General features: G+C 36.2%; 1 protein-coding gene across 7 annotated transcripts in view; it reads left to right on the top strand.

The window, feature by feature from the left end:
- ERICH2 (glutamate rich 2) overlaps positions 1 to 26,360 on the top strand; it is a 45,211-nt gene that overhangs the window by 861 nt on the left and 17,990 nt on the right. For 4 of the 7 annotated variants that reach the window (XR_008295425.1, XR_008295426.1, XM_053215264.1 and 1 more), the window contains 6 exons: positions 82 to 127; positions 7,529 to 7,577; positions 7,811 to 7,847; positions 10,220 to 10,315; positions 12,372 to 12,520; positions 15,821 to 16,008. Coding sequence is in view for 5 of the 7 variants with exons in the window: in XM_053215264.1 (XP_053071239.1) it covers positions 82 to 127; positions 7,529 to 7,577; positions 7,811 to 7,847; positions 10,220 to 10,315; positions 12,372 to 12,520; positions 15,821 to 16,008 (565 nt within the window). In the remaining 2 variants the exon portion in view is untranslated. Of the gene's footprint in view, positions 1 to 81; positions 128 to 7,528; positions 7,578 to 7,810; positions 7,848 to 10,219; positions 10,316 to 12,371; positions 12,521 to 12,896; positions 13,130 to 15,820; positions 16,009 to 26,360 lie in introns of those variants that run through there. The other 3 variants (XM_053215267.1, XM_053215266.1, XM_015086076.3) reach the window with 3 other exon arrangements.

Below are 26,360 nucleotides of genomic sequence, written 5' to 3' on the forward strand. Positions count from 1 at the left end.
TCGCGTGCAGCTCGACCAGCCCTGGCCTCCCGCTCCCCCAGGCGCCGCGCCTGAACACGTCAACTTCTCTGCCCCCTCCAGGTTCGGGCTCTGGGGTTCCACGGCTGCAGAGCTGGCGCTCGAAAAGGTAGGATCCGCGGGGCTGGTGGGACACCTCGCACTTGGTTTCCTCCTTTGTAGTCCGGCACTCAGGAAGAGATATAGTATTTGTGTCTACATGGGTGTGAATGATAACTGGGCAGTTCTAACAGGCGGTCTACACCACCATTCTGACCTGCCCATTCGCGTGCACCAACTGCTCCCCTCCCCTCCAAAAAAACCATGCAAATGGCCTTGTTGCATCGCAGAACTTCCAGCTACTCCATTTGATCCTCGCGCCTCTCACCCCCTTTAAAAAAAACAAAACAAAAAACACCTTTTTTTCTTTTACTTGTTTTTTTCTTTTTACTTTTTATTTGGGAAACAGCTTAATGGCCAGTAGGAGCCAGCATTCACTGACTGTACTTAAGACTCATTACTAGACAACTTGCCCGGCCATAAAAAATTCTTCTGGAATTTGGACAAATTGTTGAACCTCCCTAGACCTTGTTTTCATCTTATGTAAAATGAGGGGCGTGGACAGTGAATCACTTCTAAGGTCCAGTCTTCAGCCTTCTATAAGGTAATGAAATGGACTTGAGATTTCCAAAATCAAGATGCGTGGCCTTTGATTATGAAAACTACTCTGCACTGTGCCCCAATGGCACTCAAATTAGCACGTGGAATAATTATAAATTTGTTGTTTGACTTCCCAGAGGGCATAGGTGAATTGCACCAATTTGTTCTTATCCCCAAGAGACTCCTGGAAGTTGTTTTTTTTTTTTGTTGTTGTTTTTTTTTTAATAAATCTGAAAAAGACACTGGAAGTGTCTTGTGTTTCATTCTCTTAAAACCAAATCCAGTGATCCCCAAATCCACCTTAATTTTTTTTTTACTCTCAAGAAAACAAAGATTTTTACAGAGGCGAATTCCAACACCTTTGTAAGGATTCCACTGCACTACAGAATTCCAGAGCTTCCTACCCCCTCCCCTCACCACCACCATTTGAGCTAAATGTTCAATGTTTTCTCCTCCTTCTTTGCTCAATCCAGTCTCAAATTGAAAGTGCTTAGAACTGGCTTTCTTCGAATTTACCTTCAGCACTGTCCTTGCTAGGTAGGTAGGTAATGGTAATAGGAGGAGGAAGAGTTGTAGTAGTTATAATTACAGTAGGAGATAGGTGCTATTATTTATTATAAGCTATTTATATTAATCCTCATATAACTCTATGAGACAGGTAGTATTTAGTCCTCATTTTGCAGTTGAGGGAAGTGAATCCTACAGAGGTTAAGGAACTGGCTCAGGTTCACACAATTTGCTGAGATTTGAGCATAAGCAATCTGACTCCAGAGTCTGGGCTCCGAGCTCTACATTATGCTGTAAAGGAAAGATATAAAATATGTATGTAGTCACTTTTAAATATGAATGTAAATGATAGACGATCATTAAAACCATTTTTATATACATTTGAAGCTATGCAATGAAGATTGTCCTTGAATCCCATTGTGTCCATACTAGTCTCCTCTAGGATGGAGGATGGTGCTTAATCAGCTGTCTCCATCACAGTAGCAGGGCCTGAGCATGTTGCTATCTATTTCTTAATTTATCCTTTGCATATTAGAATTCTAGGTGGCTTATAAAAACAAATAGCCCAAAAGGAAAAGATAATTGTGCAAATGGAATGGAGGAAAGTGTGTGTGTGTGTGTGTGTGTGTGTGTGTGTGTGTGTGTCTTCCAGTATTACAAGAGAAACCTAAAATGAGAATTTTGTGAAATGTGAATTTTGAATGCTGGTAACTCATTTTGTAAAAGGTTTTTTGAAACCTACAGAATCCAAATAAAACCTTTTTGACCCACCCTATTGGCTGCTGGTTAGTGAACACTTACCTGGAGGAGTAAGGGAATGAGATGTTTTAAGTTTTTTTTTTTTTTTTTTTGGCACTAAGTCTATAACCTGGTGTACATATCTTAAATTGAACCAATCACATTTCAGGTGTTCAACAGCCACATATATCTAGTGGCTACCATATTGGATCGCAAAGCTCTAGTTTAATACTTTCTTTTCTTTTGCTTTGTTCCTTCCTATTCAACAAATATTCTTTGGGCACCAGTTTATGAGGTGCTTGAGTTTTTCAGTTCCATTTCAGCTAGTCCAAAAAACTAGCTGAACCAACTGAGCCTTTGACTGGAGTTTTTATTGAGAGAGTCCGTTTTTCCATAAATGCTACAATCATATCATATAAAACTCATGTGTTGTACCATGTGTAGAAAATCTGTATTCATGAGAGACAGGGAGCTCACCTGCAGGGAGAAGCTGAAATGAACAAGGGAAAACCCCCATGCCCCTCCTTGAACATAGCTGTATCCACAATTCCTACTTCCACACAGCTTGGATATTTAACTCAACTCTTGGATTCTATGAGCCAACACTTTTCTTCTTTTGCCTAAGCTAACTTGAACATGGTTTCTGTAACTTGCAACCAAGAGTCCAGACCAATACAGCTAAAAAGCCAAGAACTAAGCCCTTTCTTTTAGAAATGAGCCCATGATGACCCCCACCCTGACCCCTAAAGTACATTTTCATTTACAAAATAAATAGTTTCGAACATACCTAATCACATAATTATGTCTTTATAAATCACTTTGTCATGTACATTTTATATATTTACTTAACTGGGTACATTTATCTTTTGATTAGCCATCTTTTGACTACCCATCTTTCTATATTAGTCATTCAGTATTTTTTCTTTCTTTTTTTAAAAAATTTTAATTTTTTTTTTTTTTTTTTTTTTGAGAGAGAGAGAGAGTGTGAGTGGGGGAGAGGTGGAGAGAGAGGGAGATACAGAATCCAAAGTAGGCTCCAGGCTCTGAGCTGTCAGCACAGAACCCTCTGCGGGGCTTGAACTCACAAACAGTGAGATCATGATCTGAGCTGAAGGTAGACACTTAACTGACTGAGCCACCCAGGCACCCCCCACCTGCCTCTTAAATGTTGGTATTTCCCAGGATTCTATCCTTGGCCTAGTCTTATTCTACATGGGCCAGGCCATCCATTCCCACTTTTTCACAGCTATCCCATACATCATCTTTTCTCTTAAGTTCTAACTCTCTTTAACAGAATGGAACGCCACTTGATTTTAGATGACCTACAGACATCTCCAACTCAGAATTTTCCCCAAATAAACTCATTATCCCCACTCCCCCTCCCCAGAACGTTTCTCCTCTGGTACCCACATCCTAGTTATCCATACTAGAATCATCAACTTCTTTTCTTCTTCCTCACTTCTATGCCTAGTGACCCTCAGTTTTACCTCTCTTTTGGTCCCAAGTGGCTTTGTACATCCTCTTTTTTTCCTCTGAACTAGGATTTGGCAAATTTCTTCTGTAAAGGGCCAGATAATATGTATTGTAGGCTTTGTGGGCCATACAGTCTTCGTTGAAACCATTCAACCTTGCCAATATATCCTGAAAGCTGCCATTGACATTGTACAAACAAGCATGTCTGTTCCAATAAAATTTCATTTATAAAAGTAGGCAATGAGTCATATTTGGCCCAAGGGCTGTAGTTTGCCAGCCCCTTCTCTAAATGATTTCAGTAGCCTTTTAAATGGTTTCCCCCACCTCCTTCTCTCTCAAGTTTACCCTCCACAGAATTTCTTTTCTAAGATAGTTCTAGTCATATGATAATGCTTCAAAGCTTTTGTTTGCTTTCCATTGCCTACTGATTAAAACCCAAAATCCTTAGTACATGGTAATTAATGACTTTTAAAGTTTGCTCCCACATATATATCCAACTTCATCTGTTTCCATTTTCTAAGACACTGCTTGACTATTCTTCCCCTTCTGTTTACTGCCTACTTGACTAACGAAATGTCACATTCATTGTGAAGCCTGACTCTTGCTTCCCGTAGCAGGTAGTACAATACCATATTCTAGGGATGCTGGTAGAAATCATGATACCTGGGGGAATATAGCAAACCTGGAGGACATTCCTCAGAACTGGATTCTGGAACTGGAAAGTTGTTCGGGTACAGTTCTGTTGACTAGACTCTCTCCCTTTGTCTTTCCAATTCTGTCTCCATTGCCTGCTGACTCTCCTTGGGTAACTTCCCGTCCGTCAGCTCAAAAGAAGGGATTTGATTGATCCTGTTTGGGCAATATGGAAAATTACCTTAGCGGGAAGCATTTAATTCAGTACTTTGAATCTTGGTCTGTCCTATATATAGAAAACTTAGTACTTGTTTCCCCTATACAATTCTGAGCTTCTCTTAGCTTCTCTTGTATTCCCAGAGCTTATCACAGACATGTTTGTGCTAAGACACATAGTAGGTATTCAGCAAATATTTATTATAAACAGACATTGAATATTGGGACAGGAAATAGACATGGAAATTGGGAACTGTCATAACTGTGTTGTTCTCTTTACCACTGGGACTATTGAAAGACATCAGAAGAGTCTGCCCATGTTCCAAAAGCCAGAGGGTATACTTGGTAAAGACTCAAAGGCTAATTAACTGAATGTTGTGATGTTAACATTAACCATATACAATAGAAATGAATATATAAAGTGTGCATGTATATACCATTCTTTCTGGATATTATGACCTCAGTTTGACTAGGGACCACTGGGTGGAGAAGAGAATTGAAGTGGCACAAGGCTGACATACAGCTTACATGACTATAAGAGGTGGATAAACAGAGGTAAAAATGGTGTTGTAAATTTTTTGAATTGCTTTTTAAAAAATAGATATATGTTTATTTTGTTCAAAGTTCAAGAGATACAAATGGGCATAAAGTAAAAATCTCCCTCCCACCCCAGTCCTGCAACCATCTCTTTTTCCTCCTCAGAGTCAGCCATATTGTGTTTCTTTTCTGAAAGCATTTCCTTTCAGAGATACATTTTGCATACCAATTATTATTTGAAAAATACATATTATTTCTACAATGGATGGACCTCTTTCAGCTCAGTTTAAGCCACTGCCTTAACTCTACCTGTGTTCTCAATGACTCTTTTTCCCTGGAGTCAGTGATCTTTCTAAGCAAGTATCATTACTTTGAGGCTTTGGTGATTTTTTTAAAATTAATTAATTAAAAGTCCTCAGAGCTAGTCTGCTTGTCTCAATCACAGTAAAACCTTCTCTTTGTTTCCCTAAGCAATCTTAACCAGCCCCATAGGACATCTTTGCAGTTTTTCCTTTAGCTAAAACATCAAGTTGTTTGTACAGCATCCCTCCTATGTGCCAGGTGCTATGCTAAACACTTTACCAAATAATCCTATTAAATCTATACAATGGTCCGATGAAGTTGGCACCACTGTGATTCTTATTTTACAGATGGAGGAACCGAGGCCTAAAGAAATTAAGTAACGTACTGAAAGCTTACATGAGAAGTGGTAGAACTGGGCTGTGAATCCAGTCTCTTTCACTAAAGAACCCCAACTCTCGACTATTACTCTGTACTGCCCTCCACCCCATAGAGTTCAATTTTATGAAAGGAAATTAAATGGACATTTCCTAGATAATGATAAATCCAGACCTAGCAGAGCCTGGGTTTCCATCAAGGGCTGGGATCTGCGCATCCTAAGTTTTTCTTTTACCAGGTGAAACGGGGAGAATTGTATGCACTGATGTTTCATTCAGGTAAAGAGTAGAATGTAGCAATCTGGAGAGAAAGGCTGTAAATGTAAAGAAGATGTCTATCCAGATATGTGGGTTTCCACAGGATTGTGGAAATCAAGAGAAAGTACTTCTCTGGACAGAACGTCTTGGATTTCTTTTGCGAAGGCCTTACTTGGTTCCTTATTGCATTGTTTCAGCTTTTGAACTCTATTGCCCTAGAGAAGTAGGGCATTTATGCTAGAGTTTGGTCTTCTACAACTCTTTCTCCCAAAAAGATGCCTTGTTTTCTGATAGACTTTAGCTGTCTTTAAGTTTCTCAGAGGGATAATCAGGTGGATAATATATATACAGTGTGTGACTTGATCAGAATTCCCCAGAAAACAAAGCCTGAGGCAAAAGTTTATGTACTAATGCTTTATTCCAGAGTGCAAATCAGCACAGAGTGAAAATCATTTTGAGGCGGACAGATTTATAAAGAGAAAAACTCAATATAAAATAGCAGTTCTCTTTTGTTGTCCACAGTTTTGGCCCTGAATTTTGTATTCCAGAAATCCTTAGTGTATACTACTACTACTAATTTTTTCAAGTCTTGCTTGGGATGTAGGGACAACAAGTGTTGGGGAAGGAGAGGGCAAGTGAATTGTTATTTATGAAAAATTTAAGTGTGCCCTCTCTCATACTTAAAGCAAAAACAAAAACCCTTAAAAGTTGGTTTTTCTCTTTACAGTCAAAATTAAATTTATTCAAATATGTAAAGGGCTAAGTTATAGGAAAATTTATTTAGGGTAACCTAAGAAAGCTAAACATTAACAGAGAAAACCTAAGTACTAATAAATACATACGGGAACTTAAAAGGTAAGAATTGTATTTTAAAATGTATCTTTTTGGATAAAATCAAAGGTTAATTTCTAAATGTATTTGTTGAAATAATATTTTATTTAAAATACTCTTATCTTCAAATACCATGGAAAAATTTCTTATTCTGGCTTAAATACACTCTATGAAGGCGTTTTTCATAACACAGATGAATTGGAATGTGGCAGATAGTTTGGTTTATATATTGTTTTATTTTGTTAAAGTAGGGGAGAAAAGTGGTGTTGTAAACATGAGCCAAGCTGAATTTATGATTTCTAGGGTCAGCTCAGTAGGAAAAGGGAGTCCTTAACCTGCTGTTGATTGTATTTGGATCTGGATCTAGAGTCCAAGTTATGTAAAACCAAAACAGTAACAGAATTAGAGGCTTATTTAATACATCAGTTTTCTAACGTGCAATATTATTCCTATAGCTCTTTTTACATAAACTCCAAGATGAAATGTGGAGAAGGGGAAGGGTTAATTTCTCTAGACTTTTTTTTAACCCAATTTCATAATCCAAAAGAAAGAGGTTTTTCAGTTAAGATGGAAGTAACACTGCTAAATAAATTCACACACACACACACACACAATATTTAATACCCTTCTGACAGAATTCTGCATTGTTTTATTTATATTCTAAATTTGTATAGTGTTTAAAGACTTAGGAAGGTTTAATATTTTGGGGGTTTTTTTTGCAGGAATTATCAAGACAGATGCTGTAAAGATAAGACCATATATAAACTATTTTTTAGGATACTTTGGATCTCTTTTACCATCAGTTTATATAGTTTTTGAATAATTGACTTCAGTGTAAAATTACATTTTAGCATAGATAATAGATAATAATAATGTTTATTATCTATGTTTAGCATAGATAATAGAAATGTTATTTATATAAAGTCTACATAAATTATTTCAAATACCTCAAACAAAAATAATGATGATAATGCTAGTTTTAATTTCTGCTTCTATTTTAGGTACCAAAATATAGACAGAATGGCAGAGTGCTAGTGTTTGATCCAAAGGGTAAATGATTTATTGCTTAAAAAAAAATATGTTTCATCACCATTTTGTCCTAAATATTAAGAAGATAGTCTACTGGAGCGATTGAATGTGATTGAAGTCTTAGCAATTAAATCCTTTAGTATATTGCCTGTCATTCAAAAACTGCTTAAGTATATTTACCAATCAGGAATTCCTGTTAGGAACATTACTACAGATAAAATACTGAGTTGTGTTTTTCTTTTCTTCTCTTTCAGCAAAAGTGATGCTTGAACCAAATGAAGCAATGTCAGAGTAAGATGTCTCGGGTTGTGCAGCTGATCTATCACATGCCTTTTAAGCAATTAGAACTAGATAATGCAATCATTTGTCACCCAATTAAATTTGAAAGGCCAGAAATGCATGGATTAGCACTTTAATTTTTGCTTCGGTCAAAGCAGTTGTTACTTTAGATAAAAGGACATTTAAAATGAAAAATGATTTTTGATAAAAGTCTAGAGGTATAAATAATATTCACTTCCACTTTTTAAATGCTTAAATACCAAGTAATCGGTATTTTACTTATACAACTTTCATTGCTCATTCCTATTTCTTCTTGGTACTTGCTTATTTCTTTCAGAATATCACTTTAAATTAATATTTACTTTAAAGATTCTTTATTTACTATGAGATGAATCATTACTACTAAATAAGGGAAACTAATCGCCCTAATTAGTTGAAGGGACTGGTGTTAAAAAGAATCATGGTTCAATTTCAGTATAGTAGCTAAATATTCAGTACTTGCTTTGTTCAAGGCACTGATTCTGATAATTCTTCAAAGCCCTTCCTATTATGATCATCTCCTATCTCCTGAAGAAAAATCCTATTTTTTACTCCATGAAAAATGACACTTTGAATGTTGATCGTAAAACACATTCATAGATATCAATTATTAACAGATTGGTAGAGTGGTGCCAAACTGATATTATTTGGTTTGAGTATAATTGGCTGGAAAATTTTTTACCTTATGAAATATATATTTTAATTTTTATATTGTCAAAGCTAAAAATGAAAATTACAGTTCACCTTGGCTTTTGTTGCAAATTATATATTAAATACATGTGTTTATCTTAAAAAGAAAGAATGGGGGTGCCTGGGTGGCTCATTCAGTTAAGTGTCTGACTCTTGATTTTGGCTCAGGTCATGATCTCATGGTTTGTGAGTTCAAGTCCACGTCAGTAGCCTGCTATCAGCGCAGAGATTTTCTCTCTCCCCGTCTCTCACTGACCCTCTCCCACTCTCTCTCACTCTCTGAAAATAAACAATAAAAAAAATTTTTAAGAGAAAGAATGTATAACAGATCAAAGACAGAGAATCTATGTTTATTTCAGATTAAGTGTTATAGACAACCAGAAAAAATAAATGCCCCATTACATATATCAGTCTGCATGTTAATGTATTAATCTACATGTAAATATCTATATTTAGTATCCATATGTAAGTATCTATATCCTGTTACATGGTTGAAACATATTTAAATTTTAAAATGTAAGAAAATTTTAAGTCTTTGAGGGAAATATGATATAACTTCAATAATAATAGTAGGTCATTAATGAAAATAAAATTACTATTGTATCTGTGAATACTGATGTTCATAGACTGTGATAAGTCAGCAGCATTGGAACTGGAGCAAGGGGCAATTCACATCCTGAGTTAAACCCCAGGGATAAATCAAATGCGGCCTGGGCCAAAAATAGAAAAGCAGAGTGATTACTTGTTCTCTTGATCTCATGAATAATTGTATCTGCGTGTCAAACTAATTTTTGCAAGGACAAAATGATCCCTTTTTCACGTGCAGGGAAGAGTTTAGGTTTGGTTTGATTGTTGTTTGGAGTGAGGGAGGAGGAGGAAAATGGTTAGTGTAGCTAGTGAGATTCACAGGTGTGTGGCTTTGTTACCTATGTACCTTACCCAGAGTTTAAGGTAGACAGGGCCACCAGTCCTGGAAAAATATGATCAAGTAGGAAAAAGGAAAATCATAGTGGACCTCTGCTTGAGGAACAGTGTGACCTGCAAAGTTGATGAATTTTCTCCATATAGATGTCTTTCCAGGAGTTTCAAACTTCTCTGCATGCAAAGCCCATATTTATTATTTCCTCTTTTCCCCATGGATCCTGTGTGTGAAAGATTTTGTCTACTCAACAAATTGAACTTAATTAGCCATTTTCAGCAATAAAAATAAAATATATCTTCAATGCTAGACGAAATTTTATAGATCTTGAACCTTTGACCTGTTGGGCTTTGAGTCAAGATTAAAGATGTGGGGGAGGGGTGGCACCTGGGTGGCTCAATCAGTTGAGCATCTAACTCTTGATTTCTGTTCAGGCCATGATCCCAGGGTTGTAGGATTGAGCCCCGTGTCAGGCTTAATGCCGAGTGTAGAGCCTGCTTAAAATTCTCTCTCCCTCTTTCTCTGCCCCTCCCCTGCTCACTCGCTCTCTCTCTCTCTCTCTCTCTCAAAAAAAAAAAAAAAAATGTGAGGGGAAATGGCTGAGGTAAATCCATAGCATAGCATTCAATTCTCTGAGGTTAAAAAATTGTGTCTATAGGTTTTCCATAATCGCATGTTTTATCCCTCCTAAAATGAATGACAAGTTATTTTCTTATTTCTATTTTTATACTTTAAGTAAATGCCTCTTTGGACGCAGACCAAGATTGGCAAGCAAACTTTGTACCTCGCCAACACAAGTCTCTCTAAATGTAGCTAGGACGATCTCAGAAAAGTAAGTTTTAATCAATTATGGTTTTAGGCCCATGTTTGACAACTATAAATAATTTTAAAACAAAGTTTAAAACATAAACTTACTGAAAAAATTATTCCAATAGAAATTTGGGACCATTTCATAAATATGCCCCAGACTCTTAACATACTAAAATCTAGGTTATCTACCTTCCAGCATAAATATTTCAGTGTCTTACTTGACTAACTCTCTAACCTAAGTAGAAACTAAATTAAATACCTTCCATTTCCAAAGGATATTAGATAAAGTAAAAATTTGAATTTTTCTTCAACTGTAACTGTATTTGAATTAAAGAAAACAAATCTTTTAGAGTATACTAGTTATCTATTTTTCTTAAGTGGTTAGAGGCATTATTACCAATAATGTCACTTTCTCAAATGGAAATCAAAAGATTAAGTTGAAAAAGACATTGGACTTTGGGCCTTTGATTCTTTGAAACTACATATGAGAAAGACTACAGAAGGTGAGCAGAAAGGGAATTCATATTTTACTGTTAAAATGATTTTTGTCAATTCTCATGTGTATTTTTATGGCATGTTCACTGCTTCCAAATAGTAATATCCCATTTAATATCAGGCCATTGAGTATGTTGGCTTCCTCCATGTTGTGTCACTAAGGTTATTAGAGGTATTTCCAATTACTTAAATGCCCAGAGCTATACCAGATAAATTCCCTTCCTTAGGGATATAACTTAGTGAATATGCAAGTAACATGTATCATAGACTCTAAAGCATACATATTTTCTTCACATTTAACATCTCTTAAAATTGATTACATCTTACACTTAAACTTGGCAGTGCTTTTTCTTTTTAAATAACAGTATGTCTTCTAATAAATACATGGTATCTTAGATTCAATGAAACACTAATTCGTGGAGAGCAGGGAGGCAGTAAAGCTCTTTTATTTAGATTAGATATTAGAGCATATAAATTCTAGTTATCACTTGTAGCAACCTTTGGCATAATGGGAATCTCACCAGGCTAGAAATTAAATACTTAACTGATTTCTCAAATTTTTATATGTAGAGTTTCTTCTTGGATGCTTTCTTTCACAATTAGAAAATCAAGGAGGGCAGAGGCAGACCAAATGTAAATCAACTTTGCATTTTTCATTACCAGACAGGGGTTTTGCTTTAGAAGCATATACTGAGGAAGCCAAGATTCTATTCCCTCTCAGTGTTAAGAATATCAGGAATTAATATCAGGAATTATCAAGCTGTCCAGCCTGTTTGCTAAATCACTGTACAAGATCACTGACTTAACTGTACTCACGTTCTGGATTCACATGTCAATAACTTTGGGGGGAAACTACTTTACATCTTTTTATATCTTGACATGCAAAGCAGAAGTTGAATTTTCTTTTCACTTGGTAAAGGAGACATATTAAAAAGAATCTTAAGACCTCAGAAAACAGACTTGGGATTCCTTTTCCACCAGCATGAGTACCTATCTTTGTAAACAGAGTGCACCACACAAGAATCCTCTGTCTTAATGCATTATTCTTGACATGAAGTTTCAGGCTGAAAGGCTGAAAGGGAAAATTAACCCACTTTTATTTCAGCTACTTAATGGAAAGGCAGGCTACTTTATGTTATGACCAAGGGTTGATCTTAGTGTTGGACTCTCTCTCTGAGTGTAGCATTTAGCAATGGTAAGAATTGATTGATAACCTAGAAAAAACTCAAGGCTAGTGTTCCTAGTTTTATTCCAATGTGTTGCAGTGGTGTGCCAAAGACATTCATATAATTGAGTGCTTGTATGCTCTACGTTAAAGAATTCTGAAAAGATTTTAAGAATCATTACACAATGACAGATGCCAGATAGAAATAAAATTATAATTATCAGTAAAAATTATTTTTAATGCTTTTCCACAAAGAAGATATTACCTTTTAGCTATTTAGTTTATTATTGATATATTGTGTTTGTATTGTGTGTGTGTGTAAGCACGTGCGTGCATATGGATATGAACCCATATGAGGCTTTATAAACAGAACCGTGACCTAGGAAAGTATTTTTTCACTATTTATTTTAATATTTAGGAAGGAAGTCTCTTCAAAAAATATTGAAAATACAGCCTCTTTAAGGAATACTGAAAATAGAGCATCTTCAAAGAGTATTGAAAATAAAGATACAGAAACAAATCTACAGTCTAAGCTATGGTCATCTTCCTTCTTAAAAGAAAGCATAGGTAATAATGTTTTATGTGAGTAAATGTAGCTTCTCTTTGAGCCCTCTTCCATGACCTTTGGTATTCTGACAACTCTGTAGGTCTGGAGCAAATCAAAGGAACCTGTACTATAATTTTTGAAATTCATGTTTCAGATGATTCTGATATGCGAGTATGGCATTCATGCTATACATTATATAAAATGGTAATGATGAGGCATTTTAGAATGGATTAAAATACCAATGAAAGCATTAACTTCCATTCATTCAACAATGGTTTATTGAGTACCATGACCGTTTTAGAAGCTGTGGATACAATAGTTGGCAAATAGGCAACATCCTTGCCTTTATGGAGTCCACATTCTAGTGGGAGATAGTAAACTATTAAATATAAATAATAAACAGAAAAATAAGACAATGACAGGTTGTGGTAGGTGCTATAATGTAAATAAATGGCTCAGTGTTAGTAAATCGAATGAGACGGTTCCTGTGACATCCCATGAAGTCTTTAATTCCCTATTATGACCTTACCCTGATGACATCAGCGTGATGAGTCTTGAAGAGACCGGGTACCCACTGGAAGATCAGGGTGGCTGTGAGCTGATGGAGACTATTAATGAAACAGAAGCAGGTAGATGGCCTGAAGAGCCCAGCCATCCTACTCTTGGAAGGACTGGTACCTATTTTCAGGGTAGCATTTTTTGGTTTAGGCAGGTGTTTGCTGTGGAGTCTGGAGTTTTATCAGCTTTTTGTTTTTTTGGCCTGCGTTTTCCTAACATTGTTGTCTCTGGAGATCTCCTCGATTTCTTCATTTTATTTCCAACACGAGTGTTTCTACATGATTTGGAGTAGCTAATGGCCAAACTCCCGTCCAAGAAGGCATCTCACAAGACTTCCAGACACTCAAAATCTTACAAGAAGGCAAGGTTTCACACAAGTTCAGGTTGAAACTGTGAAAGACCTTGGTAGAACCAGAGCAGTTGACAAGCTCACTCAGTAGTATTTCCCAAAGAGATGATTTTAGGAAACACATAGTAACTTTTTTAAAAAATTAGTTTAATGATAATATATTTCAATGTATGTTAGAAAAAGGTAAGACATGGTCATGAATATGGATTCTGGAGCCAAACTGACTCCCAGATCCACCACTTAATTAGTGGCATGAAGTTGGGTGGGTTATTTAACCTCTCGGTCTCTCTGTTTCATCTAAGAACAGAGTGAAAATAGTACACACCTCATTGAGATGTTGAGAGGATTAAATGAGTTAATATATCTAATGTTCAAAAGAGTAATGACTTATAATGTTTGTTGGGATTATTATATGTTATTTTTATTCGTATATCCATCAGCTTCATGGATAGTAGTATTTGTGATCTGATAAAACTTATATGTTAAAAAAGTAGATTCAAAGAAAAATACTGAGTAATTAGTATAGGTGATACTCATATGGCAAAAATAGATGCAGATAATATAAGAATTGAACTGTTGGAAAATGTTCCAGTAGATTGTGTCATAGAGACTTTACTTCTTAAATATTTCTCTAATCTACTTCCCCCCTCTCCATCCCTATTTTACCAGTTCATATTAGTCATATTTCTCACCTAGACTTTTAAAAGAGACCTCTAACCTCTCTCCTTGCTCTTTTTGTTTTTTGGTCTCCCCTCAAATGTACTTTCCACCGTCCTGACCAAGTGTTCCTCCAGAAATGCAGATTTGACCATACTTGTTTTCGTACTTAAAATCCATCATTAGTAGGGTTTACTTTTAGGGTGTAGTCCTAATTCCAAGGCTCCTGGCCCCTAAGATTCCATTATCTACCTACCCCTCCAGCCACATCTGTCACCATTTTAGTCTCAACCTTGACCCCTAAGAAGTGTCAAAGTGCTTTGAGGCACGTTCTTGTTTCTGTGTTGGTTCATGCTGTTTCCTCTCCTTAGAAAAACTGATCCATTCAGACTGGGCAACTCCTGATCACTCTCCAGGTTGGCATGGGGCCTGCCTTTGTTCTTTTGTTTATTCCACACGTTTTTATCACCGTACTTCCATACTGCTTTATCACTATCCATTATGTTTCTGACTCCCCAATTAGAGTGTGAATGAGTACCCTGAGGTCAAGAACTGTCATTTTTGTGTTCCTGGGACTCTACATAGTGCTGGGCACTGAATGGGTAGTTATTAGTGCTTATTTTTATTTTTCAGTCATCTGCATTTCACCATAACTATTGTGTTTTGACATTAGAAAAATCATTACTAATGTTATGTAACTTCTGGTTATAGCTAGAATACTTCACATGTCTCTTTTCTTTTTAAAAAATATTTTTTTTAACGTTTATTTATTTTTGAGAGAGAGAGAGAGAGACAGAGCATGAACAGGGGAGGGGCAGAGAGAGAGGGAGACACAGAATCTGAAACGGGCTCTAGGCTCTGAGCTGTCAGCACAGAGCCCGACGCAGGGCTCGAACTCACGGACCATGAGATCATGACCTGAGCCGAAGTCGGCTGCTTAACCTACTGAGCCACCCAGGCGCCCCCACATGTCTTTTCTAATTTGCATGTGTGTGTGTGTTGAGAGAGAAAGAACTTTATTCTCAAGTATCCAAGCAGTGACATGACCTGCCTGAGAAGAACTATTTTCTTTTCAGCCTCTCCAGTCTTACTTTTACTCTCCAGGCTCTTTATTTCATATTTACCTTCCTATAAAAACAATTTAGGAAATGTATTTCTGGAGATAGAATAGTATTCATTTCTTTTTTTTTTCTTGAAATCATATTTTATATAAACAAAACTGTTTTCCATTTACTATTAAAATTTTAAGCGCCAAACAACACTAAGATTAGTTCAGTGTTTTGGGTTTGTTTTTTTCCCTCTTGGTAGTTGTATTACTTTTTTTTTTTTTTTTTTTGGAAATCAGGTAAGTTCATTGCAGTGCTGTTTAGTCATGAAAAAAATAAACCCCAGAACAGGGAGCCATATAGTATATATACATTTTAATTTAGGAGTAACCATTTTTAATTTTTGAACTTTTCAGTATTGATTAAATTATGCATATTCTGGAGTGCCTGGGTAGAGTGTCTGACTCTTGATTTTGGCTCGGGTCACGATCCCAGGGTCACGGGATCTAGACCTGTAGTGGACTCTGTGCTGAGCATGGAGCCTGCTTAAGATTCTCTCTTTGTCTCTCTCTCTCTGTCTCTCTCTGTCTCTGTCTCTGTCTCTCCCTTTCTCTCCCTTTGCCCCTCTCCCTGGCTTGCATGTTCTCTCTCTCTGTCTTTCTCTCTAAAATAAAAATTTAAATTAAAAAAATATGCATATTCTATTTTAGGTCAAGTGGGCAAAGATGCAGTCCTTCAAGAGCAGGAGAAAAATAACAAACGTTGCCTTCAGGGTATTGATGATAAGTTATCTGAATCGACAGATGATGATGGTGAAGATGATACCAGTGATGATGATAATGATGAAGACAGTCACCCTAATAAAGATACTCATGCTCCATTAGAGTTAATGGCAGAAGTAAGTTTAACTTGTGCATTATAATGTAAGAAAGTTAAAAATATTAAAGTAAGTAGTGTATAGTCTTGAAGATTGAAAAAATAGTAAAAATATCCTTGCCCATATACAGATGCTTACCTAGCTACTCATCTCTCTTACTACCTTCACGAAGTGAGAGGTGAGAGAAGATTCTGGAAGTGACTTATTCTGCCCAAGGCAGAAACAGGAATAAAAGTTTGGGTACAAAACTCTGCAAGGACTGCTTTAAGGGATGCTTTCTACACAACTGGGCACCATGCTAGTTATTGGGGACATTTAGACATAGATAAGAAAGATATATCTTTACCCTTGAAAACTAACAGGTATAATGTGTATAGTACAATTTATAATAAAATGAAATCTGTGCTAGTAGAAGTATATATGAAGTTCTCAGGGAATAGGGAGGATTAAGTGACTGAGAGTAGAAGTAGAAGAAATGGGATAAAGGAAAGATTTTTAGAAGAATTTTTAGAAGATTGGAGTTTTAGAAACTTGAAGGAAAAGGGAAGCTCAGGAATTCATCAAGTAAACAAGTAGAGATGGCATTTTTGGCATAGGAAACATGTGCAAAGGCACTGAAGCCTGAAACATCACATGCAAAAGTTGTACATAAACATTTACTGATAATTCTATGTAGAAAAAAGCAATTTTACCCCAGTTGTGGTATCACAGTCTACCTTTAGTTAATATTATACATCTTCATGTATATTGTAAGAACTTTATAACAATATATTTTAATTTCCCCCTTCTTATTGTCATGCATTTTACTTCCATGTATATTATAAGCCCTATAATACATTGTTACTATCTTTATTTTAAATGGTCAATCCTCTTTTAAAAAAATTTTTAATGGGAAAATATCTGTTTTGGAACACATTTCTGGTGTTCTTTATAGCTTTGTGTAGAACCCAATTTCCACCTGATAATATTTTCCTTTTACCTGAAAAACTTCTTATGGTTTCTTTTGTATAATGTAGTTCTGTGAGCAGTGAATACTCTCAGCTTTTATCTGAAAAAGTCTTAATATCTTCATTAAAAAAACCTTTTTTAATGTTTGTCTTTGAGAGAGAGAGAGAGAGAGAGAGAGAACATGAGAGGGGGTGGGGCAGAGACAGAGGGAGACACAGAATCTGAAGCAGGCTCCAGGCTCTGAGCTGTCAGCACAGAGCCCAAGGTGGGGCTTGAACTCACAAACCATGAGATCATGACCTGAGCTGGCTGGGGGCTCAACCGACTGAGCCACCGGGGCGCCCCTATCTTCATTTTTAAAGAATGTATGAGCTAGGAATTTGTAGGTTGTGAGGTTTTTTTGGTGCAGACAGTCCCTGACTTTTAATGGTTCAGCATACAATTTTTCGACTGTATAATTGTGTGAAAATGATATGCATTCAGTAGAAACCATACTTTGAATTTTGAATTTTGATTTCTTCCTTACCTATTGATATGTTGTATGGTTACTCTCTCATGTTGCTGGGTAGTTGCAGCATTCTGCAATTCCCAGCCAGCCACGCAATTATGAGGGTAAACAACCAATACACTTACAACCATTACATTTTTCATTTTCAGTATATTATTCAATAATTACATGAATTATTCAATACTTCATTATAAAATACATTTTGTGTTAGATGATTTGCCCTACTGTAGGTTAATGTAAGTGGTCTGAGCATGTTTAAGGTAGGCTAGGCTAAGCTATGATGTTTGGTAAGTTAGGTGTATTAAATACATTTCCAATTTATTTCAACTTATGATGGGTTTATTCCCATCATAAGTTGAGGAAGATTTGTACTTTGAAAGCTGTTCCATTGTCCAATACTTTGCATAGTTTCAGACAAGATGTCTGCTGTTATTTTTGTCCATCTGTATATGTTTTTTTCTCATTATTTAATTTTTTTTCTTTCGTATTATTATTTTTGGCAATTTGATTACAATATGACTTGATGTGGTTTTCTTCACATTGCTTCTGCTCATTGAGATTCTTGGGTCTATGAGTTTATAGTTTAAACCAGATTTGAAAATGTTATTAAGTCTTCAAATAATTGTTTTTTTAACCTCTTCTCTCTCTCTCTTCTTCTGGGCTCCAAGTTACATGTATGTTAGACGACCCAATGTTGTCCCAAAGGTCACTGATGTTCCTTTTTTGTTTATTTTCTGTATATATTACATTTTAGAAATTTCTATTGGTCTCTCTTCAAGTTCATGATCTTTTCTTATAGTTATACTCTACTGTTAATCCCATCCTTCCTCCCTCCCTCTCTCCCTCTTTCTCCATATATGTGTGTGTATAAAATTTCAGATATTTTATCATCTCTAGAAGTTTTAAATATTTTATATCAGTTATTTCTATCATCTATTCATATATTACTTTTAATCATATGACATATTTATAATAGCTATTTTAACGTGCTTGTCTGCTATGCTATCGTTTTGGTCAATTCTAGGTCGGTTTCTGTTGCCTAAGTTTTCTCCATTATATGGGTCATATTTTTCTGCATCTTTGCATGCCTAGTAATTTTTTTTTTACTAAATCATAGACATTAAAAATTTCATATTCTTTGGTACAAACTTTTGTAGTTTTCCTTTAAATATTTTTGGGCTTTGATCTGGGACATAGTTGGGTTTCTTGGAAGCAGGTTTCTCTTTTTGAGTCTAATCTTTTAAGCTTTGTTGGGAGGGTCCAGGGTAGCCTTTATATTGTAGGGACAGTACTAAGGCAATGCCTTTATGAGGACTCTTCCCAATGCTCTGTGTATTAAGAGGAACTTCTAATCTGGCTGGAGAAAACATGAGCTCTGTTCAGCCCTGTGTGTTATTCAGTAATTGTTCTACCTGCTGATTCCAGCAATTCTTTCTCTAGCCTCAAATAGTTTCTTCATACTCATATGCAGATGAATTCCAGCCAAAGACTCAAAGAGACACCTCTGCAGATTGCTGGAGGTCTCTTGAAAATATAACATTGGCCTCTCTGAACTCCAAACTGTCTTTTTTCCACTCCAATCACTGGTATCTGGTTCCTTCCTGCCTGTGCTGGTACCTGGAAATAGCCCACACCTGTAAACTGAGGTAGTAATAGGACCCATCTTGTTTCTCTTCTCCAGATCACTATCCCATAATACCTATTGTCAAATTACTGAAAACTCTTGTTTCATATATTTTGTACAGTTTTATGGTTGTTTAGGAGGGAGAAAAATCTGATCTCGGTTAGCTCCATCATGGCTAGAAGCCTCAATTAGAGTTTTAGCATAAAATGCTAAAGTGCTTGCCTTTTAATATAATTTAACCGAAATGCTAAGCCATGGAACCATATAAAGAAATCAGACACATTTGCCATATTTTACTCTTAGAATAAAGCATATGTAGAGAGTTTTGAAACTTCCTTAATATTATAAGGTGTTTTAGCAAGGGAGAAAAAAATTGATGCCAAGCATTGGGAAGATTTTACTTAGCCTCATCCTTTGACTGAACATCTATATCATTCGTGAATTATAAAGCATTCAAAGACCCTATTTGCCATAACCGAACTCTTTGTAGTTGCTCATTTTATTGCTTTTTTTTTTAATTTTTAATTTTTTTTTTTTTTTTGAAGGAGAGAAAGAACATGAGCAGGTGAGGAGCAGAGAGCAAGGGAGATACAGAATCTGAGGCAGGCTCCAGGCTCTGAGCTGTCAGCACAGAGCCTGATGTGGGGCTCAAACTCACAAGCAGTGAGATAATTACCTGAACCAAAGTCAGACACTTAACCAACTGAGCCACCCAAGTGCCCTGTCACTATTTCTTTTGTTTTTTATTTTTTTTAATTTTTTTAATGTTCTTATTTATTTTTGAGGCAGAGAGAGACAGAGCGTGAGCAGGGGAGGGGCAGAGAGAGAGGGAGACACAGAATCCAAAGCAGGCTCTAGGCTCTGAGCTGTCAGCACAGAGCCCAATGCAGGGCTCGAACTCACAGACTGTGAGATCATGACCTGAGCTGAAGTTGGACTGATAAAAGTAATCCATGACTTCATTTTCAGATAAATATTCAAACAATATGAGATTGCTTATTTTCATATGTTATGCTGTATCTGTGCATAAGATCTTTTGTTTTCAGAATGCATCTCTTTTTAAATTCTCAACTTTATTTTCAAAATTTTCAAACCTACAGAAAAATTGAAAGATTAGAGACAAACCAAGAAACAGACTCATAACTATAGAGAATAAACTGATGGTTACCAGAGGGGAGATGAGTGAAGGGATGGGTGAAAGAGGTGATGGAGATTATGGAGTGCACTTGTGATGAACACTGGGTGATATATGGAATTGAATCACTATATTATCTACCTGAAACTAATATAACACTGTATGTTAACTGTACTGGAATTAAAAAAATAAACAAAAACAAAATATAGTTAACAACTAAAATCACAACATGAATTTTGATGGAATCCTGCCTAGAAAAAAATCTTAAAGACAATTAAAAAAAATTTTAAAGACAAATTGGGAAGTCTCAATTTGAATGTAATATTTTATTACAGAATTACTGTTAATTTTCTTAGATGTGATAAGGGTATAATGTTACACTGAAGCATGAACTTATTCTTAGGAGACCCATGCTTGAATATTTCAGGGTGAAATTTTACAATGTCTGCAACTTTCAAATGTTTCTGTGAAAAATATCTAGACTATCTACACCTTACCTATCAAAAGAGAGAGATAAAGCAAATGTAGCACAATGTTAAGAAGTGTTGAATCTAGGTAAAATGTATATGTGTGTTCATAGTTCTAATCTTTCAATTTTTCTTTTCTTTGTTTTCATCATAAGTGTACTCTTTGATCTGTAATATTCCATTGTATATAATATACCACATCTTCTTTGTCTGTTTATCTATCAGTGAACACTTGGTCTGCATCCATAATTTGGCTATTGTAAATAATGCTGCTATAAACATAGGGGTTCATGTATCCCTTTGAATTAGTGTTTTTGTATTTTTTGGACAAATACCCAGTAATGCAATTACTGGATCATAGTTTAGTTCTATTTTTAACTTTTTGAGGAACCTCCATACTGTTTTCCACAGTGGCTGCACCAGTTTGCATTCCCACGAACAGTACAAGAGGTTTTCTTTTTCTCCACATCCTCTCCAACACTTGCTGTTTCTTATGTTTTTGATTTTATCATTCTGACAGGTATGAGGTGATACCTCATTTCAGTTTCAGTTTGCAATTCCCTGATGATGAGTGATGTTGAGCATCTTTTCCTGTATCTGTTGGCCATCTGAATGTCATCTTTGGGGAAATATCTGTTCATGTCCTGCCCATTTTTAATTAGATTGTTTGTTTTTTGGGTGTTCAGTTGTGTAAGTTCTTTATATATTTTGTATACTAACCCTTTATCAGATATGTCATTTACAAATATCTTGTGTTCAGTAGATTATCTTTTAGTTTTGTTAATTGCTTCCCTTTCTTTGCAGAAGTTTTTTATTTTGATGTAGTCCCAATAGTTTATTTCCCTTGCCTTAGGAAACATATCTAGAAAAATGTTGCTATGGCCAATGTCAGAGACATTACTGCCTGTGCTCTCTTTCAGGATTTTTATGGTTTCAGGTCTCATATTTAGGTCTTTTTTTTTTTAACCTTACAATTTTATTTAATATTATCAATGTAATATAGGTAGTCATAGTTTTAAAAAGTGTCATTATTCTCTCTTTCTTGAAAACTACTCTGGTTTTTTTTATTTTTTGCACGTACCTTTTCATTTTTTAAAAATGTTTCTCCATCCCCCCACTTTCAATCTGCAAGTGTCTTTAGGTCTGAAATGAGTCTCTTGTAGGCAGCATGTAGATGGGTTTGGTTTTTTTATCCACTCTGTCACCCTATGTCTTTATTGGAGTGTTCATTCACGCTCAATGTAATTATTGATAGATTTGTATATATTGCCATTTTGCTACTTGTTTTATGGGGTTTTTTTTGTAGTTTTTCTCTAATCCTTCTCTTGCTCTCTCTAATGATTTGTTGGCTTTCTTTAGTGATATACCTAGGTTCCTTTTTCTTTATTCTTTGCGTATCTATTAGTGGTTTTTGATTTGTGGTTACCATTAGGTTTGTATATAACATCATCTGCATATAGCAGTCTATATTAAGTTGATGGTCACTTAAAGTTGAACCCATTCTTTATTCCTCTCCTCACCATGTTTTAGGTATATGGTGTCATATATTACATCCTTTTATTTTGTGAATCCTTTGACTGATTTTTTACATAAATATTTAGTCCTACTACTTTTATGTTTCCTACTTTTCATACTCTCACGTATGTTCTTTCTTTTCCACTCAAAAAGTCCCCTTTAATATTCTTGTAGGGCTAGTTTTGTGGTCATGAACTCCTTTAGTTTTTGTTTGTCTGAGAAGCTCTTCATCTCATTCTATTCTGAATGATAGCCTTACTGGATAGTGTTCTTGGCTGCACGTTTTCCCCATTCAGCGCTTTGAATATATTCAATATATTCCACTTCCTTCTGGTCTATCCACTGAAAGCCTTATGAGATTTCCCTTATAGCTAACTATCTTCTTTTCTCTTACTGCTTAATTTTTTTTCTTTATCACTACTTTTTGCCATTTTGATTACTATGGTGTGGACCTCCTTTGGTTGATTTTGTTAGGATCTCTGTGCCTCCTGGATCTCTGGGTATCTGTTTCCTTCCCCAGATTAGGGAAGTTTCCAACTATTATTCCTTCAAATAAATTTTCTGCCCCCAATTCTCTCTCTTCTTCTTCTGGGATCCCTATAATGTGAAAGTTATTATGCTTGATGGAGTCACTGATTTTCCTAAGACCATTCTTGTTTTATGTAACTCTTTTTTCTCTCATTTGTTCAGCTTGATTACTTTCCATTACTCTATCTTCTGGTTCATTCATTTGTTCCTCTGCTTCTTCCAGCCTGCCATTTATTCCATCAAGTGTATTTTGATTTCATTTATTATGTTCTTTCTCTCTTATTGGTTCTTTTTTTTATCTCTGTGTTAAGGGTCCCACTGATGTCCTGCACCTTTTTCTCAAGTCCAGTGAGTATCTTTATGGTCATTACTTTAAATTCTCTATCAGGCATATTACTTATATCCATTTCGCTTAGGTCTCTTGCTGTGATTTTGTCCAGTTCTTTCATTTGTGACATATTCCTCTGTCTCTTCATTTTGCCTAACTCTCTGTGTCTGTTTCTGTGTGTTAGGGAAGTCTCTTGCTCTTGTAAGTAGTGGGAAGGACATGCACTTTTAACTAGGTAGCACTGGTCCTCTTCCACAGGGGACACACAGCTACCACAGAGACAGAGCTGGGCACTCCACAAAGGATGAGCAGTCAGGGGATGCAGTTTTAACAAGGTGCACACGTCCTCTGTGAGAGGTCAGGAGAGGCACTGCTGGCAAGGTTTGCAGGGGTCTTCTGGGGGAGAGGATCTGCAACACAAGAACTGAGGCAGGCCTGACTGGAGGGGGCGGGGTGTGGTGTAAGCAAGGTAGGTAGTGAATGCCAGTGTTGTGCTGGTTCCCACAGGTAGTTGTATGTTTATGATGAGGGGCAGGGGAGGGAAATGGAGCCTGCCAGCTCCTTTGTTCCTGGAGAAGTTCCTCCCCAAACTCCTGAGTTGGTAACCAACTCTCCCTCCCATAAGCTCCAGGTGACTTTCAAACTGTTTACAAGCTGTATCTCTGAAGGATGTTTGCTGTGCTATCTCTTTAAGGGTAAGGGCTCAGCTTCCTATCACCCTCTGAGCTCTCCCAGAGCCAAGGCTGCTGAGTTTTAAAGTTTCAGGCTTTAAGTCCCTCTGGTTGTAAGCAGTCAGGAAATTTAGCCCCTCTGGTTTTCAAAGGCAAATGCTGTGGGGATTCCTCTTCCCCCTGCAGGCTCCCCCTGTGTGATAGTCTGTTTCTCACCCCTCTCTGGGTCTGTGGCTCCCTTCTTCCAGTGGTCAGATCTATGGGGTTTAGGTTCCCACTGAATCCTCACCCTTCTGGCCCTCTTTGATGTGGCCTCTTTTCTATATTCAGTTGTAGAATTTGTTTGGCCAGTCTTTGGGTCATTATCTGGGTTGTTTGCAGTGATGCAAGTGTTACCTAGTTGTATTTGAGGGACAAGGTGAGTTTAGGGTCCTGCTACTCTACTATCTTCCCTGGAAGTCCCATCTCTTTATTCTGAATGTCACAAATAATTTAATGTAAAACCACTTTTTTTAAACCTGTCTTCTTAATTTAGCTTGACTTTGAAGTTTTAAGCAATTCTCATGAAAGTCTTTAGCCAAATATCCATTGCATGAATTTCTTAATTTCACTGCATTTTGAACTGTTAAAAGGAAATATATACATACACATTTTTTTGTTAACAGCAACAACAAATAGGTCAGTGCTAAGTACATTTTTAAATTGATTCCATGCTCCTTTTCATTTTCTGAGGCTAGTATTATTAACATAATGCTTCATGAAATAGACTAGATATTAATTGATATTGAGAAATTCTTGTTAATTTCGTTAGGTGTAATAGCCATAGTGTCATTGGGTTTTTAATTTAAAGTGAAATGAGATGATATCTGTAAAAAAATCTTAAAACAGTCTAGGCAGACTGGGGAAAAGAATGTATAGTAATATTGATACAATCAGATTGACAAAATATTAATTTTTGAAGATGAGAATTGGAGACGTGTACTTCTTTTACTATTTTTTCTACTTCTGTGTTTATTTAAATTTTCCATAAAGATTTTAAAAATATAAATAATAGCTATATATGATACTGGTCACATTCTCTGTTATGAATTAAACTAGGCACTGAAAATAAAAATAACTACAATAACAAAACTACTTTAAACTAAAAGGTATTCTTCTGGATGACACTTGAATTACAAATCAAAATCAAAACTAAACTTACAAACTACTTAGAAAATAGTGATAACCACAACACTAAATATTAAAGCTTTCAAAAAGAGCTTAAGGTTTTGAATACTTAAGTGATGACAATGATGATTCAAAGGGGAATGACAACAAATGAACTAAATAGTAATTCCTAGAAAAAGAACAAAATAAATATAAGGAAAATAAGAAAAGGAATTAAATAAATAAAATTCAAAGTAAATACCAAATTACTATATCCATTTAAGAACAGGATATTTGAAAAAAGAATGACCTAGATAAACCACAAGATACCATAATTAAAATGGAAGGAAACCACAAATAGGAATGAAAATAAATAGGTCTTAATAGACGAAAATAGATTTTAAAAATGTAAAGGGTGCCTGGGTGGCTCAGTCGGTTAAGCCTCCGACTTTGGCTTAGGTCATGATCTCACGGTTTGTGGGTTCGAGCCCCATGTTGGGCTCTGTGATGACAGCTCAGAGCCTGGAGCCTGCTTTGGATTCTGTGTCTCCCTCTGTCTCTCTTCCTCTGCCCTCCCCTGCTTGCACTGTCTCTCCCTCTCTCTCAAAAATAAGTAAATATTTAAAAAATCTAAAAAAAACCCCAAAAACAATTCTGTTTAATGAGTTTACCATAGCATTTATTAATATGTGAAAAAGTGGGGATTGTGGTAAAGGTAATGGTTTATAGAAAAATCTGCAGAAGTGTTCTATTTCCATTAGAGAAATGTAAATAATCATACCTGTGGAAGAAACTGAAAAAACTGATAGAGAACTTCTTAAAATGGTGCCTGGGTATATATCAAATGTCTAGAAGCATGGGGAAGTGTCTCTTCTAATACTCCATGCCCTTGCCTCTTGCAGAGGAAGCCTCTATGTTCAGAATATAGTACACACAATCAAGAACAATCATCTAAGTTTAGGGTTAGTTTTTAACGGAAGCAGTCTAAGTAAGTTTCAGAGTAGGACATTAGTTTTATTAACCTGTAGCCTAAGTAAAAAATATATAAGAATATTTAATTTCATGGGGAGAAAATTATCATGATATGTGGCTTATTTTTAATAAGTTACTGAGGGGCGCCTGGATGGCTCAGTTGGTTAACCAACTGACCTTGGCTCAGGTCATGATCTCATGGTTTGTGGAATCAAGCCCCACATCAGGCTCTGCACTGACCGTGTGGAGCCTGCTTGGGATTCTCTCCCTGCCCCCTCTCTCTGTCTCTCTCTGACTTGTACTTTCTCTCTCAAACTTAAAACAAAATTTTTTTTAATAAAAAAAAAATTACTGAATAGGGGCACCTGCGTGGCTCAGTTGGTTGAGCATCTGACTCATGATTTCGGCTCAGGTCATTTTCCCAGGGTCATGTATCCAGCCTTGCATGGGGCTCTGCGCTGAGCATGGAGCCTGCTTAAGATTCTCTCTCTCTCTCTCTCTCTCTCTCTCTCTCGCTCGCTCTCGTTCTCT

This window comes from Acinonyx jubatus, chromosome C1 (genome assembly GCF_027475565.1).
Source record: "Acinonyx jubatus isolate Ajub_Pintada_27869175 chromosome C1, VMU_Ajub_asm_v1.0, whole genome shotgun sequence".
NCBI lineage: Eukaryota > Metazoa > Chordata > Mammalia > Carnivora > Felidae > Acinonyx > Acinonyx jubatus.